Raw genomic sequence first — 17478 nt, 5'->3', positions numbered from 1 at the left:
TAATGCTAGGACTTCATTATGTGTTTGTAGACGGTGTGACGACTGCACTTGGTAGACCAGGTGGTGTGACAGCGTTGCTGTGCAGGTCGAGTGCGCGTACATGTTAAGCTTCTTTACCAGTAATCGTAATTTGGTTTTAACAGCTTCATGCTTTTGTATCAGTGCACTGCTGTTAGAGATTCTTCGTTTTACTGAAGTCAATGCGATGGTGTTGGTGGTGGTGCATAAACCTTATTTCTTGCTTAGCCAGATGATTTAACACACGGAAAGACACAGCCATCGTAGCCTTACTCGTCATCACGATCATGTTCTTCTAGGGAGACATATCGGGCAGTCGAACATCCGAAGCTACAACAAATTGAATGCACCGCCAAACTAAGATCACATCAATATGGCGGTATTTGTTTGTTTTGTAGGCTTTATTTTGTTTGCATCATTTAAAAAATATCGTATTCATGGATATTGCTGATGTATTTTAAGAAATCGAGAAGGTCCTCACAACTAAACGTACTTTTCAATAAATTGAGAAGATATATTTTAATAAAATCCCTTTTCCAAAAAAAGGGCAAATTCGATGATGATGATGATGATGATGATGATGATGATGATGATGATGATGATGATGATGATTTTTTAATTACTATTATTAATAAACAATGGCTATCATTAATTCATTAGAAAAAAATGTATACCTCTACAAGTTTTGGAGTGTTCAGAAAAAATCACGTTATCAGGTGATGTATTTTTTAAACTAATAAACCGTGTAAAACGTTTAGGCATATTTTTGGGGTCATAACAAGCATGTGTCTCTACTTTTTGACAGTTTGAGTCTAAAATCGGCAAAGCGCTACATCCCATCAACGCTGGAAGTCGTGTCGGAGTGCTGGTGGACTCATCAAAAGACCTTCACCTTTATATCAACGGACAAGACCAGGGAGTGGCAGCTAAAGATGTCCCTTGGCCCTGCTTTGCAGTCTTTGAACTTGATATCAGTAAGGTAAGTTCCTTTGATACACGTCAGTCTATCGGTGGAGTTTGGGTTGTCTCCAGAGAACCCAGGGGACTTTTGCGCTTAATTTTTTTCTCTGGGTTTCCGATATTTGTAGCTAAAGAATTATTAATAATAGATATGACAAAATAAATATTATTACAATACAGATGACAATAAGTTTTTTTCCAAACTAGTTATTTCTCAAGATTTATTTTCCCTCATAAAATTTTTTTACTCGTTATTATAAGTAGGAGTAGAAGCAAACGCTGAAAAATTTGTAATCGTAGTAGAGGTAGTGGATGACTTACTAAACAAATAACTTGTCGCCAGCTTCACTTCTTTAGGAGATTTACATATTAGCACACACCTGACACTTAATCTCATTGTTATTGTGCAGATAACAGCCCTTAACACATCTAGGAAGACATAAAGCTGATGAAAATGACAACAGCGATGATACTTATAAGACTAAGGAGGGCTACAGCGACAATTTTGTTTTAAGCAAAACGCTTAAAAAAGTAGCAAAAATTGATTTATTACTTTTTCTTTGCGTGTTATTTTTTTATTGTTTGTCTAATAAGAAAAATACTTAGATGGTTGCAAAGAATAACTGTTTCTTGATACTATAAGTACACATGCTTATGTCGAAGCCTTCTTCAGCCAATCAATTAAAAATTTTGTGAGCATTTCTTTTTATAATATATGAATATAGGAATAATCTAAACGTTTGTATTTTTGTGTGCAAATTGATGAAGAAAGCATCATTGATCATATTTTGTAATACTTTATAATGTTATTCATATTTTACTTACGTAATTGTTGTCTTTAAAATTTATGGTTCTCCGTGACTTTAGTGCTTTAAGGGACAAATAAATTATTCTAACAAAAATACTTTCTCTTAAGAATGTTCTTCTGTTATGTAGCTTCATACACCACAGAATATGCATACGTTAGTTATCAAATGGAGCCATAAAGAAGCCATGTCCATAACCAGAAACAAATATTGTTTATTTTTCTTTACATGCTATATTTACTAAAATTTATCACAAGTAGCATCATGTTAGGTTTGCATTTTTTATATTCTTTTGGAATTTCTGGTATAATTTCGAAATTATAAAGACTACCGCTGCTTGGGCTTCCGCCACAGTCTCGTTGTGTGATGTTTACCCGAGACATTCGACGAGCTCTCACTTCTAATAAGGAATTCATGACTTTTGTCAATGATTGTTGACACTCCTCCACTAGTATCTGAATACGATTGTATGTTTTCTTGTTCAGTGGCATCAGCTTTCAGCTCACGCACGTTCACCTCAACTATTGTTTTAGATAAGGTCAGTTTCTCCTCCAGATCTCTCACTATCGAACATTCTCCGTGTTTCTTAGAACTACAATATGCTCAGGTACGAAGGTGATGATTAGCAAGTAACAACTCCGCCTGTTTGTCGCCGTGGTCAGACTCTCCACATCGTCACTGCGGGTAGCTTCCATCTTCTTGTGTATCTTAGTATAAGAGAGACTCATCCTTTCAAAGAAGCACATGCAGATAAATTTATCTTCGACATTATCACACAAGCGAGCACTTTCTCCTATCACTTTCATCACAGAATCTGTCGGCAGGGTGTCGGCTAAGATTCGGGATGAATTATCTTAATGATCTATGATGATGATGATGTAGTGTTGTAGCGAGCTAGTATCCGCATCACAAAGATATATCTACTATAGGATATGCACACAAAGGACATCCTGCGTTAGTTTAAGAGTACATCTAGGGTATGACACATTCTCGACACAGGAGATGACCACAGGGTAGAATCTTTGGTGTTTTAAAGTCATTTGTGCACACTAAACACTCTATTTCGTGTGTATCAACTACTTTCTCGATATTAAAGAGTAAATCTGATAGGGTAAATATCTTTCCGCTGTTATTGTAATCATAACAAGGGACAAAAGAGGAAAAAAAATTGACAAAAATTAGTTATAAAATAAGAATGCGTTAAGGTCTTATATTTACTTAGCACCAACTGTATTGAATCCGTCTCTCTTTGTGCCTACGTTTGTTTTTCTGTGCAACAGACTAGAAAACCAACAAACAAAAAAATGAAGTTTATGAAAAGGTTTATCGAAAATTGCTGCTATATTCCCGTTGTGAAAGCGTTTGAAGAACAGGCAGACTTCAGAGGAAAATGTCTCAACGAATTTAGGTTCATTACAGTTTCGTAATAAAGTAAACAAAAATTCGGCAACTAATATATAAGTTAATTTATTCATACGCGCTTGTGTTGATGTATGTGTTTGTTTATGTTTGTTTATTTGCACGGGCACGTGGGTGTGCATGCTCGTGGCTGTGTGGATACACTTGTGAGTGCATATGATAGTGTGTGTGTATAAAAATAGTTGGTCACAAAATATTTATATCTTCTTAGTTCTATACCTGAGGTTGTTGTAGTCACTGCCCCATATAACACACAAAAAGTAAAAATTTCCTTTCTTCTACTGTGCCCTAAGAGATTCACACATTCATGTGCAGAAAAGACTTTAATTTACAGCTCTGTACACAGTATGAAGCTTTACATTGACTTCAAAAATATCAATTCTACTTTCGCTTTCATTTTAATGTTTAGGTAAACATCTTTTACATAGTTTATTTATTTTGAAGATTGTGTAGTAGAAGGTATTAATAGTACTAGGAAGACAAGGATGTGTTAAATATAGAAACCAGTCATGCTTTATTTGAAAAGTCGATAAACATGTACTTTCGGTTTCGTTTCTACTTTCGTTTGTGTGTTTAATAAGCAATTATTTCTGTACAGTTTGAATAGTAGTAATAGATTAAAGAGATAAAGAACGACATTGTGTCGAATATATCTGTCAGTCTGTGCTGCTAAGTGTTCAGTTTAAACAACACTGTCTTTAATGATATGTCTACAAGATATAGGAAACGGGAATTCCTAGTTGCTACGGGCTACGTGTCAGTCCAGTGAGTTGTTTATGTCAGACACACTGTCAGTGTTGTGCTGAGGTCGCTCGTAGGGTTTTTGTTTTGTGAGGCTGATAACGATTGCTTATCTAAAGACATTTTGTCAGCGATACACCTGTAACTAGTGCGCATCATACATTAATCCAAAGGTGTAAGGTGTTGTCAATTTTGAGTCAAGTGGGTCACGCCATTTTGCAGGTAAGGAATTTCTGTTAATTTTAGCCAAATACTGATTTGTCATGACGTGGATACTATTGTTTTTACTGTCAAAAGTTACCAACTTAACTAAGCTTTATTTTAAACAAGTGTTATTGATTTAAGTTCGTGAGTATTTTTAATGTTTAAGGTAGGTGACAAGTTGTCATAGAGGAGACAAAGTGGGTCACCTGATTTCATAGGTTAGCCATTACTGTGATACTGTGATTTTAAGCCTAATACTTATTGATGTTTACAACAAAACTGTTCCTTTTAGATTCCAAAGAAAGCATATTAAAAACGTTTTATTAAGTAAGCATGTGTTTTAGTTTCGCGTTTTTTTTCTTTGTAAACAAAGAAAGGTAACTCTGTAATGATTTGTGTAATGGTCTGCTGGCTTACCTCCCTTATCAATGTAAAGATAATGAGCAGCCACTATAACACAGATGGACAAACAAGAACACAACATACTTATCTAAAGTGTGGTAATGGCAAGAGAACTTAAGTAAATGATGATGCCCTTATAACTCATTTATTTTCTAGAGTTTTAGTTCCGATGGCGGTTTCTTTGAAGAGGAATGACAATTAAACAATGACAATTAAGCATGAAGTATGATGTGAATGTATATTGTCCTTGTATATTATGTCCCAATCAGTTTTTACAATTGAGTTTAATATGCGATATCATGAGCCAGTGATTGTCTTGGAAATAAAAATTTTATGTTGTCTCATAGTCGCAAAGATATTGACATAATTATTAATGTGCAATTTATTATTCATATATTATTTAAATCGTTTTCCTAAAGTATGTCTAATTTTGTTTAAATATAATTAGTTTACATTTTAAACACCACTTACTAATAGTTACTTAACTGATAAAGATGATATCCAAAGAATAATGTTCTAGTATATCTCTAGTATATATAAATCTAGTATATGTTTGTGTCCTTTCTCTTCAACATAGATAGCTTCAATATGCTCTGCATTTTAATAATATTGAATAATAGTTTAAAAACTAATGTTGATAAAGGCGCAATTCTTCTGAAAGATACTGTGTGTGAAGCCTTTGTTCGATGACATGGAAACAATTTAAGAAAGCGGGAATTTCCAAATATTTTGTACAATTGTCTGCTAATCTCCTTTCCAATGTTAGCTTACTGGTTAAGGGAGATCTTGTAAAACATAATGGACAAATTACCGGGAATGTTTTTGTGGACAAACATGATGTTCTTCTCATCTCAGCTAAAAAGAGAATTAAGGTAAAGGACAATGCCTTTAGCACGCGTTCATTTGAGTAGTTTGTTTTAGGGAAGTTACGATAGCTTTAATAAAAAAATTATTTCAATCACTTGGTATTCCACTCCATCGTCAGTAAATACATCAGATGGTTCTAGAGCTGGGAAATATAAAAAGCACTGCGTAATGAGATCAGTAGCTCATCAACAGAAGCAAAAATAGTTTTGCCCAAATATGACACACCAACAAGTGAAGGATTAAAAGAGAAAAAGTTTTTTATGTGGATACAAAAATTATCTTTGAATCTGTTCTTAGTGATAATGATAAAAAAATCTCCTAAACTCTAATATTTTCGTTTAGATTGATCTTTCGTTATGGCGACATTATTGCAACAACATGACAGAGAGTGTGCCGTGTGCACGAATGACTTCACCACACCAAAGATTCTACCCTGTGGTCATCTCCTGTGTCGAGAATGTGTCATTTCTTGGATAAAATCAAAATCAGACGCTGGTTGTCCTCTGTGTACCTGTCCTATAGTAGAGCATCAAATTAATTCATCTCCAAGTGCAGCCGATGTTTGCAATTCCCTGCCTACAGACTCTGTGATGGAAGCGATAGTACAAAGTGCTGGCATGCTGGTGAGGGATAATATGTGCACAGTATGTGATGACGTCACAGCTGAATACATCTGTATGGAGTGTTTAGAAAAGATGTGTCCATCGTGTATGAAGATACACAAGAAGATGGTAGCGACCCGCAGTCACGATGTGGAGAGTGTCAGCACTGTGACACCTGAACGTCTGGCTGCCAGCCGCCCTGCACTGTGTGCTGACCACGGCGACAAACAGGTGGAACTATTTTGCGCTGATCACCGACTTGTTATCTGTGGGTCGTGCTTTTCTAACAAACACAACGAATGTCCAAACATCAAACATCTGGATAATGAAATGAATTTAGCGGAAAAATCGCTCAATTCATTAACTGAGAAATTGACTGAGGGGGGAAATAACCTGAAGCAAGCGATAGACAATCTAAATGCGCGCGTGCAAACAGCGGATGTCACTGAAGAGCAAAACATTTCGCTGGTGGACAAGACATGTGACCGACTTCATAAGATGGTGGAGGAGTGTCGGAAACAATTGAAACAACTGATTAGTGATTCTGTGTCAAAGTTCAAAAAATCCTTGTGTGACGTCAAAAGCGAGCTGGACAAACGTTTAGGGAAAGTGACGTCACACAAACATCTCGTGACGCGAGCAACAACAGTCAGACCGCGTCCCGCGCTGATACACGCAGCCCAGACTCTGACAGACAGGGTCAACAGCCTTGACCTCAGTGATGACCTGGTAGTAGAGCCTTGTGTGAATCCATCGCCAGAAATAACGAAATATTGTGACGATGTGGTGAAACGAATAACGGCTGAGCTACAGACTATGGAGCTACATCGCGTTGAGGTTGAAGTAAGCAGTTGTTTTCTGTTCCATGTACAGCATGATATTATAAAAGCTTTTCACATCTGTATCGTTGAAATGTTGTTTTATTACTTTGTAAACTGCTCTGAGGTGTTTTTAACATATTTTCCAGATTTTTTTTTTTGCGCTTAATGTTATTTCGCGAGCACTTACTCTGTCTATTCTGATTTTTTCTCTGTGTTGTTCTTGCGTGTGCAAAAGCCCTTCGCTGGACGCTAGTGTCTAGCCTTTACCTATCGTCAAACAATAGCGCAAAAAATGATTGTTTTCTTTCTGAAGGAGTTGATTCTGCTGGTTTTTTATATTCTTTTGAGTTTGGTCAGTGATAGTATTTGATTCATCCTGCTTTTGAAGAGAACTACACTTCTTGCACCTGACATTTATAGAGGGTCTGAAGTTAAAAGAGAGTCCTTTTTATATCATATTACCCAATGCCTATATGATTCTAAATGTTTCTAAATGTTGCAGTAAATTAAGGTCATTTTCGAAATAACAGGATGGAAAGCTTGAACATTTAATGTGTAGGTCAAAGTTCAAGTAGAGAAAGTGATGTCACGATTTGTTAGACATTTTAATAAAGTGTTTTTACAGCTTGAGAATTAAATTTTGATCATCTTACTATAGGGTTAGTATCCTAAAATGTTTTAATCCATTAAGGGATTTTATTAAATCTACGAAATGTTAATTCCGTTTTTTTATTTGGCGTGCTCGAAATTACACGACTCTGATAATATTCAAAAGGCATATTTTATGGTTTCACGGGATTAAGTACAGCAAGACAAAGAGATGTTTAGATTCGTTGGATTTTTCAATAAAATACTTCAGTACCTTGCATGTTTCACTGATGAGGAAGAACATCTAGTAGATGGATAACACACAAAATCAGGATTTAACAAGTCAAATAAAAAAAATTTAAAAACTGCTCCTTATAATTAATTTGCAATTGAAAGGAAGACAACGGATAAATAATTTGACCTACTCTATCAGGAAGATTAATAAAGCTAAACCGGCTATGTTCCTTCTGTTACAGCTGGTACTTTGTGACGTGTTAGTAGTCACTGTAGCAAAGCTGATGAAATCTTGTGAATTAACTTTAGAAAAGGATCGCTTATTATTACATTCATTAAAAGTGAATTTTGATAAAGATATCCTGGTAGTAATGATAGCGAAAACGATTTTTTTATCCCAAGTGCTGGAAAATGTATCAGCTGCAACATTACAGTATTTATTATACACCTTTTTATGAACATGCGGATATTTTTTTTACAGATATCTACACAGGCACCAGTCCTAGTGTTCCACGAAAACTGCGGAAGACATATAGTTCTGATGAACGGCCAAAAAACCGCGAGGAGAACTTGTAGAAGCTTTAGCGGCAACGGGATGGTTTTGTCACGTGACGCTATGGCTGTGAACATCTTGTATGAAGTAAGATGATGATGATGATGATGATGATGATGGAGAGGTTTTTGGTGTAAGTGACTCGCTTTGGTGGGAGTAGTGGTGTCGGTAGTGGTGGTAGTAGTCAAGGGTTTGAAGCTGTTGTGGTGATGGAGGTAGCTAGGGAAGTGATACCTTTCTCAGTAGAAGGAACAGATGTCTTACATAAAAGTGTGTATTTGTACATAACTGCGAGTCAGCCTGTAAAAATATCAACCGTGACCAGTCCTTGATCTCTACTTCCATGCTTGTTGTTCAACTCCTGCTGCTGGCTATACTTACCCTGTAAATAATATGATCTTAGAGATTGTGGTTAAGTTTACTTTAACTTGCTGTTCTGATGTTTACATAGGTCAGAATAGACGAGACAGTTCAAGGATATTGTTTATACGCTGGTGTCACGGGAATCTCTCCAGCACAGTACAATTTCAAGAAAGGGTTATTTGACGTGAAAGACTCCATCATTATTGGGAATGGAGAAGTCTACTGCAAGGGTGTTTGGGTGAGTTTCCATAGTTACCGCCGTGAGCAGATATTGTGGTTTTGTGTTACTATTAAGGTTAAATATTATTTACTTTTAAATGATTTTTAAGATCAACATTTCTAAGACACGAGCATGGTGCACTTTGCTTTCTAAAATGTTGATTTACTCCAAATCTGGATAATTTTTTCCCGTTTTTGAGGAAAAAGGTTTTATACTGGATGACATGACCCAACCTCTTTCGTATCTGTAGCTTAACGGCAGCAAGTAGAGACTCCTGGGGACCAAACAGAAAGGTGACTAAGCTGTGTATACAGTTGCTCTTTCTTTGCTTTTATAACGAGTCTCATGAAGCATTTCACTCCGAAAGCACACACAACACACCCACACACTCGGACTCGCAAAGTATTCTGTGCTTGAGTACCAAAAGCGCTATATATACATATAAAACATGGTAAGCAACAGGAAGTCCCAGATTTGAATAGAATTGACGGTACCCCGGAGGAGATATCAACAGGAAGTATTATCGCACTTGGATGCAATTACTGGACCAGTTAGCAGACATCTTAGTTACCTTGCTGCACTAGTCTTCGAATAATAGAACCACACTCATAAACTCTTTCATTTAAAAAAAAAGTCGCGTCATAATCCTGCTCCACATGGTAAACATGTACTTCTTACTTGACACATAAATGCCTGTGTTTCTTCCATGATCGAATATCAATTTATCCATCTCTCTTGATATAATTACTTCCTTTTTTAAACAGTTCTCCTGTCTCAACATTCTCAGCAGAAATTAGTATAAAGTTACATTTTAACTATGATCGCACATTACTTACACAAGTATTTATACAATACTCGCACCTAAAATATTTATACAATAATATTACCCAAAAGTCTTACTTCATTTAGGCGAAAGCACGTAGACCATTCGAAGACCGTGGTGATAACGTCCTTCTTTCTGTATCTAAACCATTATCTAAATGTCACGGTAGCTCAGGTGAAGTGCTTAAAGTACAAACATGACTTTAAAATTTTTGTCTTTAAAAAGTTTATTTAAAAAATTAAAACAAAAATATAACTACATAGTTATGCTTATCATCATCATCATCCAACAATGCGAATCATCAATTCGTTTGAACAATTTTATACCATTAGAAGTTTCACAATCATGTGATGTATATCTTTGCAAATTAACTGTGTAAAAAGCTTAGGCATATTTTATAAGGCATAACAAGCATGTGTCTCTACTTTTTCACAGTTTGAGTCTGATATCGGCAATGCGCTAAATTCTATCACCGTTGGAAGTCGTGTCGGAGTGCTGGTGGACTTATCAAAAACCTTCACCTTTATGTCGACGGACACGACAAGGGTGTGGCAGCTCAAGATGTCCCTTGGCCCTGCTTTGCCGTCTTTTATCTTGATGACATTCAGGTAAGTGTTCTTTGATACATGTTAGTCTATAGGTGGAGTTTGTGGTGTCTCCAGAGACTCTAACGGACATTCGCGCTTAATGTTCAGAGATTTGTAGTTTATTCATAAAAAATAATTAATAATAATTATAACAAAAAATAGCATTACAATACAGATGACGACAGGCTTTTACCAAAAAAGTTATTTTTTAAGATTAATTTTCCCTCATAAACCTGTTGCTGCTCGTTACTATAAGTAGGAGTATACTCATAAGCCGAAGATTTTGTAATCGTATTAGTGGTAATGGATGACATACTAAACAAATAACTTATCTAAAGCTTAACTGTTTTTAGGAGATTTACATATTAGCACACACCTGCCACTTAATCTCTTCGTTATTGTGCAGGTGACAGCCCTTGACACATCTAGGAAGACATGAATCTTATGAAAATAACAACAACGATAATATTTATGAGACTGAGGAGGACTACAGAGACAATTTTGTTTTATGCAAAACGCTTACAAAAAACATAAACTTATTTATTATTTTTTGTTTATGTGTTACATTTTTATTGTTATTCTTATAAGAAAAAAACGTAAATACTCATAAAGAATAACTGTTTCCTCATACTATAAGTTCACATGCTCATGTCGAAGCATTCTGGATCCAATTACTCAACAAATTTGTGAGCCTATTTTTTTCTTTTTTCCAATATATGAATATATGCCTAATCTAAAGATTTGGATTTTTGTGCGCAAATTGATGGCGAAGGCATCATTAATTATTTTCTCCAATAATATTTTTTTAATATTATAATATTTTAATACATACTCGTTACATTTAGAATTTATCATGGTTCTGCATGACTTCAGTGCTTTACGAGACAATAAAGTTTTCTAACAAAAGAATTTCTCTTACGAATGTGCTTTTGCTATGTACCTTCTTACACCACAGAATATGCATATGTTTGCTATCAAATTGAGTAAGTTGAAAATGTAACAAAGTAGATGTATAAACAAGCAATGTCCAAAACCAGAAATAAATATTTTTTAGTTTTCTTTACATGATACATTTTAAAAAAAAAAAATAATCATAGTCATGTTAGGTTTGCATTTTCTATATTCTTTTGGATTAGCTGTATAATTTTGAAATTATAAATATTAGTTAACTTTCAATTATCAAGTGCTACCACTGCTCGGCCTCACGTCACAATGTTTTTGTGTGACGTTACTTTTTCCGAGACGTTCGTCGAGCTCTCCAACGTCTAATAAGGAATTTATGACTTTTGAACTGGAATCAAGTATTAGTTTTGTCAATGATTTTCGAGAATCCTCCACCAGTTTCTCAATACGACTGGATGTTTTTTTACACCTGCGCCATGTTCAGTGGCATCTGCTTTCATAACACACACGTTCATATCATCTAACACCTGGATTTTTTTGTTTGAACTACTGTTTCCATATTAAACTACAAATCTGAAACAGAAAAAAAATTTGCTGTTATTGTACTTATAACAAGGGACTGAAGAAATAAAAATTAACAAAAATCAGTTATCAGATACGAAATCGTTCAGTTTTATATTTCCTCAGAAACAACAAGTCATCTGGAAATTTCCCTTGGAGATATTTTAGTGCAGTTCACTTCCTTAATTACAGAAAAGCAAGTTTAACTTCATTCGTTAAAATTGTCAAAAATTATGTACTTTACTGAAATATCTATCAACGTTGACCCATGTTGAGTTATTGTTACACAGAATATAATTAAAGGCAAAGTTACAGGATTGGGAATCGCTCTTTGATTTATTTCAAGGACTTATGGATTTTTATTTACTAGATGATGCTCACATGGCAGCTTGACAGACTTTAGAAAACGAATCCCTCTGTTGTCACCATGGCTACCACTTGACAATGATTTGAGTGGTTGCCAACTGTTCAGTTGTTACAGTGATCAAACAGTCTATTATTACATATCTTGTCGACATTTTCATCTGTATAGTAATTAATAGATTCTTACAAACGAACATACAGAGAAAAAGATTCTATTAAAAGAAATGAAACCAGCCTCCTTCAGTCAACAACAGTCACCGCGAACACCAAGAAGACCACGCCCTACTTGACTACTAGCCCTGCTTACAGTGGGAATTGGTGGAGAAGAAAATGGTGTGTGTGTGTGAGTTAAAGAGAGAAAGGAAAAGGTAGAGAAAGAGAATAACTACATGAGGAATTGGTTCAGTAAAAAAAACAACAGATTTTGTTTTCAAAACCATTATTAGATTGTATCTAAAGCAACAAAAATAAATCTTTTATTACAATGTTTCTACTACTAGCCATCACACACACATAAGCTAGAGATAAACAAAGTTTTTTAGCAGTAAACGTAGTTTGTCCGTTTATCATCTAACCTCACAAAACACTAAATACAATAAGCACATCAGAACAGAAAAATTATAAAGTCACAAAATAATGCCAGCTAATCATTGCTATTTTTAACTTAATTTTTTGTAAAAGTATTTACAGTTATTAAATAAGGGTTGCAATTGTATTGATTAATAACATACTGTTTATTTCGAAGCTGCTAGGGGCCGCTACTTTGTAGTGTGACAAAGGCTCCATTTCGTCTATTATACTTTTAACTTGTGTTGGTACATAAACTGTTCTGCTATCAACTCGTGACAGGATGGACATAAGTTGTACTACAATGCATCTGATTGTGTAGGGTGTTGTATATCTCTGTGACCCTGTGTAAGAGACCGGTCAAAACTGTGAGGCAGCCATCTTAGTTAACTTTCCTCAGTCACTGCAGCGCGAGACCACATGGACCTTGTGATGTGATGTAAGTCATATCCCAACAAAGAACAGGAAAAGAAAACAGAAATTGCGAGGATCTAAGAGAGACAGAGAAACAGAAAAGTCAGTAGGACAGAAATACACAAGCAGCGAATATGTAGGGAAGGTGAAGGAGCGTGTGTATACTTGTAAGTAAGAAATGAGCCACGAAATGAATATTCAGTATTGTGAGACACTGACAGTGCTCTTCAGGCTGCAATTATCTTCGTGAACTTGACCCAAACCCTGTGATACTAGCCTAGTGTCCTGTCCAGACCTGAAGCTCGCAGCCAAACACATTGCACATCCGTTGTGATGTTAGTCAGCAGCTTCCTGTCGAACACTTGACAAGAGTTTCAGCAATGTCCCGGAGATTTACAATTCCTAGTGTCGACCACTACTTGGACAATCAGGCCACAAACTTTGTTCATCTGCTACTAACATAAAAATATAAACTTGTGGGAAACCAATATCACAATGTATTACGACTCGGACACTTAAAGCAGATGAGACGATCGGAGGCTGCTTCCAGACCATCGAAAAGGATCTGGTCTTGGTAGCTGTGGATCCAACAGGACAGCTTGGCCAATACAGTCTACTGCTTGTATCATATTTTGATTAAGTTGATTACTAAGCAAAGGTTTAGCTATGCCAATTACAAGCCATTGTTCGGTAATCAACTCATCAAGAAACATCCGCAAAATACGAGCTTCTACACCTTACTAATGATTTTAAATTAGCACATAGAAACGTTTACACTTATCATCTTTACACTTTCTTTTCACTTATAAACTGTAAACTTTGAACTTTTTATGCGAATTGTCTGTTCCGGGTATCTTGAAGCTGATACTGTATCATTTATACTCAATCCCTTTCACCGCAGGAAGTATCGTCACCTGCACAGAAAGAAATGAACACCCTAAGCAAAACATTTCTTCTCACATAAGGTATTCATGTAGCACAGTAAGTTATTTTACATGAAACAAAAAGTAAATAATACGAGCAATAGGTCTTTACTCACATGCTGTTAGTTACTGTCGATAGTCCTACATTTTCAGCTTCATATATGTTTGTACATAAAGAACTATAGTTTATGAACATATAGTATTTAATATAAACTCTCCTTGAGTGGATGCACTGTTCAGTTTTGCACCTGTAATTACAGTCAGACACATGGCATACCTTCATGCGGGAATGTAGTTTGAACACAACATAGCTCTCTGTAGACACAACCGCCTCGGTGCCTATCACTCCGCCATTCAAGTAAAATTGTAAATTATTCTTAGAGGTGAGCATCAACCCAGCCACACTCCCTTCTGTATACAGCTCTTGCCACTCGTGAAGTCTCACGTCCTGCAAATCATTTAAACCTATTTTTAGGACATGAAAAGTAGATTAACTGAAGTAAGAAAATACCATTTATAAACAGTGAAACTAAAGTATAGTTTAGCAGAAAAATCTTTGACTGTCTGCTGCCTCCAATTTGCATTACAGAAATGTTTACATCCTCAAAATAAATAATTTTGTAGTTAGTTTGTTAAATGTGTACAACATGGAGACAAAATAGAATGACTTTTTTATTTGACTTCTTTAGGAATAACTGTAGGATTATGATGTACAAGAGTTCACATACCTTTACCTTTCTTAAGTCTCGTATGAAGGGATGTGACTGTGTCACTCCATAATATATTCTTCCTTTGTTGTCAACCTCGTCCAACCGTAGCTGTGGACAACAGACAAACAAATTTCTCTTTATCATTGAACAAATACTTTAGGATGACTGACATTTCTTCTTTTTTTTTTTTTTTTACTTAAAGAGTTATTTCGTTAATTACAATTATATTTATTGATAAGAGATTATTTCTTATCGATGAATGTCAGTCAGTATTATTTCCTCCTTTCTGTTAGTACATTTCTCAGTAACTTACATAACATCAGCGGCTATAAATTTCCGTATATACTTTCCTGGTAGTTTTATTTTTATCTCCGGTTTTTTTTTGTGAAAATGTAGGCTGAATATCATACGTTTCATATGAGTTTTACTGTGTTTTTCGTCTTGAAGTATCAACATATCTATAATCGTTCTACCCTGTCTTTTATATACACAGGTAATTTTTACATATGCGTACATGTAGTGATTCTTATTCAGCAGACTGTTTAAATCATGAGTGATAGTTCTATAAACATTATGTTATTATTACCTGGTATAAAATGTTTGGCTTTAAATGTCCGTAGGAGGCTATAACTCCTCCCTTCGAGAAGAACAGTCCGTATTCTTCTCCGTGTTCTGTTCTCGTGGAATTACTTCTCCACAAGGTGCTGTTGCCAGCGCTGGCTTGGGACACAAAGCCCTCCTCCTGCACCAGAATCATCAACGAACAGAAGAATTAGAACCTCACCCCCTCTAGGTCACAAACAAAAACAAACTAATTTTGAATCGAATGACATAAGATTTCTCATTGCTACATTTCTTTTGCTTGTCGAATATGTCTCCCATGTTTAAAGATAAACAAGTATGTGCTTTTGTATTTGATAAAATGTAAATTTCTAATGACATTATAATCACGAAAAAAGGTCTCGTTTATTTTTTAAGTTATAAAATAATCAGAGAACATTCAAATTATCAGTTAGAGACGATATACTGCACCTCAGACATATCGAGCTGTTCCTCAATCTGACTCACGACGTCCTCGCAGTATGTTGCACTTGTGGATGGAGTGGCCGACACGACATCTACATTGTCGTCAAGGAGGTCAAGACTGTTGACCCTGTCTATCAAAGCCTTGGCCGCGTGCATGAGAGCAGGGCGTGGCGCCACTGCTCTGGCTCGCGTCACAATATCTTTGTGTGACGTCACTTTCTCGAGACGTTTCTCGAGGGCTACTTTCTGATAACGTAGCGACTTTCTGACCTCGTAATGCGAACATCGAGTCTTTTCTTTCAGTTTGTTACGAAACTCCTCTACCAGGATCTGAAGATGGTTGCATACTTCGTCAACCCGTGATACGTCTTTTTCTTCGCTTCTATCGACTTCCTGTAGACACGAACTCAGCTGCCCTATAGCCTGCTCCAGTTTCCGCTCTGACTGTACCAGGATCTTCATCAAGTCGTTTAGCGAGCTCTCCGCTGACTCTATTTCATCGTCAAAATCTTTTATGAAACATTCTTTGTGTTTTGTACATTTACAAACTTTGCATATGACAAGATGGTGGTCGAGACATAAGAAATCCGCGTGTTTGTCGCCGTGGTCAGCACACAGTGCAGGGCGGCTGGCAGCCAGACGTTCAGGTGTCACAGTGCTGACACTCTCCACATCGTGACTGGATGTCCCTGGCAGCTTCTTGTGGATCTGGTAGCACGATGAACACAACATGTCCTGGCACTGCATACAGATATAATCGGCGGTGATGTCATCACACGCACAGCAAATTCTATTTTTAGCCAGCACGTGCGCGCTCTCCACCAGCGCCTCCATCACAAACTCTGTTGGCAAGGCGTCGGCAACATCCGCGGGTCCCTTCTCTGATTGGTCCTGTACCTTTACTATGGGACTTCTACACAGTGGACAGCTGGCGTCGTTGCTCGGGTCCAGGCAGGAGATGACACACTTCCGACAAATGAGATGACCACAGGACAAAATCTTTGGGACGGCGAAGTCCTTCTTGCACGCTCCACATTTTATTTCGTTTACCTCCTTCGATGCGGTCGCCATCTTCAACTGTAAATTTTGTTCATAAACTGGTCAAGAAATCATGAATATTTACAGATAAGGTAGATGTAGTCCTCTACAGCAGAGGAAATAAATGAAAAATAAGAGCTCAGTACATCATCAAGACATCTACCACACAACTTTTATATTTATCCCCACCTTAAGGAAGGCAAGTTTCCCGGAAAGTCTAGATTCTTAAAAATGTTGCTGTAATTATAACAAGAGTAACACTGAGTAGTAGATCATAAGTGGCTAAGGTTTGCTAAGTTTCACAGCAAGGAACATGTAGTCGGTGAACTTTGAACTGCTAGCACTAGTACTTTTGAACACGTAACTATCTTGACAACGCTATGTTCTCGTCACAACAGTTGTTTATAGTACACGATTATTATGAGCCTGTCAGTACATACTCAATTATTTTTATGACTTACAATTTCCTTCAGGTTAGACGAAGTAACACCACGGTAGAAAGTTCTCGCCTTTTCGATGGAAACAAAAACTCTAGTCAAAAAATCGTCCTGCCACAAACGCCAAGGATGTCCCGAATACGATGAGACAGATGTCCGCATCACGTGATGCTGTCAAGTACGAACGACAGTTTTAAAGTATCCTGAAATTCTCTTTAAACAAACTTCCCGTTACATTTTCATACATTAACTTGACATATTTGTAAAATTTGGAATCGTTAAAAAATTTGTGTTTATTTGTTTCCAAAACATTTGCAATGTAGTCCAG

At 36.3% G+C, this 17478-nt stretch overlaps 2 protein-coding genes across 4 annotated transcripts; one reads left to right on the top strand and one right to left on the bottom strand.

Moving 5' to 3' along the window:
* Positions 1-373: 373 nt before the first annotated feature.
* On the top strand, positions 374-11767 carry LOC112575819 (E3 ubiquitin-protein ligase TRIM33-like). Of its 2 annotated transcripts, XM_025257855.1 has the most exons (8): positions 374-997; positions 1389-4166; positions 5317-5422; positions 5760-6862; positions 8144-8302; positions 8667-8816; positions 10057-10229; positions 10615-11767. In XM_025257855.1, exons 4-8 carry the CDS (start codon positions 5774-5776, stop codon positions 10616-10618), a joined length of 1575 nt encoding a protein of 524 aa, XP_025113640.1. In that variant the 5' UTR covers positions 374-997; positions 1389-4166; positions 5317-5422; positions 5760-5773; the 3' UTR covers positions 10619-11767. The 2 variants fall into 2 exon arrangements, with proteins under 2 accessions (XP_025113640.1, XP_025113639.1); XM_025257854.1 differs by lacking the exon at positions 5317-5422 and having other exon boundaries at positions 375-997.
* A 690-nt stretch (positions 11768-12457) lies between these two features.
* LOC112575818 (probable E3 ubiquitin-protein ligase MID2) lies at positions 12458-17331 on the bottom strand. 2 transcript variants are annotated; one of them, XM_025257852.1, is made up of 6 exons: positions 17175-17331; positions 15682-16752; positions 15236-15391; positions 14668-14757; positions 14217-14387; positions 12458-13930 (listed from the first exon to the last, which is right to left on the bottom strand). In XM_025257852.1, exons 1-6 carry the CDS (start codon positions 17310-17312, stop codon positions 13889-13891), a joined length of 1668 nt encoding a protein of 555 aa, XP_025113637.1. In that variant the 5' UTR covers positions 17313-17331; the 3' UTR covers positions 12458-13888. The 2 variants fall into 2 exon arrangements, with proteins under 2 accessions (XP_025113637.1, XP_025113638.1); XM_025257853.1 differs by having other exon boundaries at positions 14674-14757.
* Between the last annotated feature and the right edge of the window lie 147 nt (positions 17332-17478).

Source organism: Pomacea canaliculata, linkage group LG11 (assembly GCF_003073045.1).
Source record: "Pomacea canaliculata isolate SZHN2017 linkage group LG11, ASM307304v1, whole genome shotgun sequence".
Classification (NCBI taxonomy): domain Eukaryota; kingdom Metazoa; phylum Mollusca; class Gastropoda; order Architaenioglossa; family Ampullariidae; genus Pomacea; species Pomacea canaliculata.
Note: the sequence above shows the minus strand (reverse complement) of the source record. Positions and strands in the feature narration are given on the sequence as shown.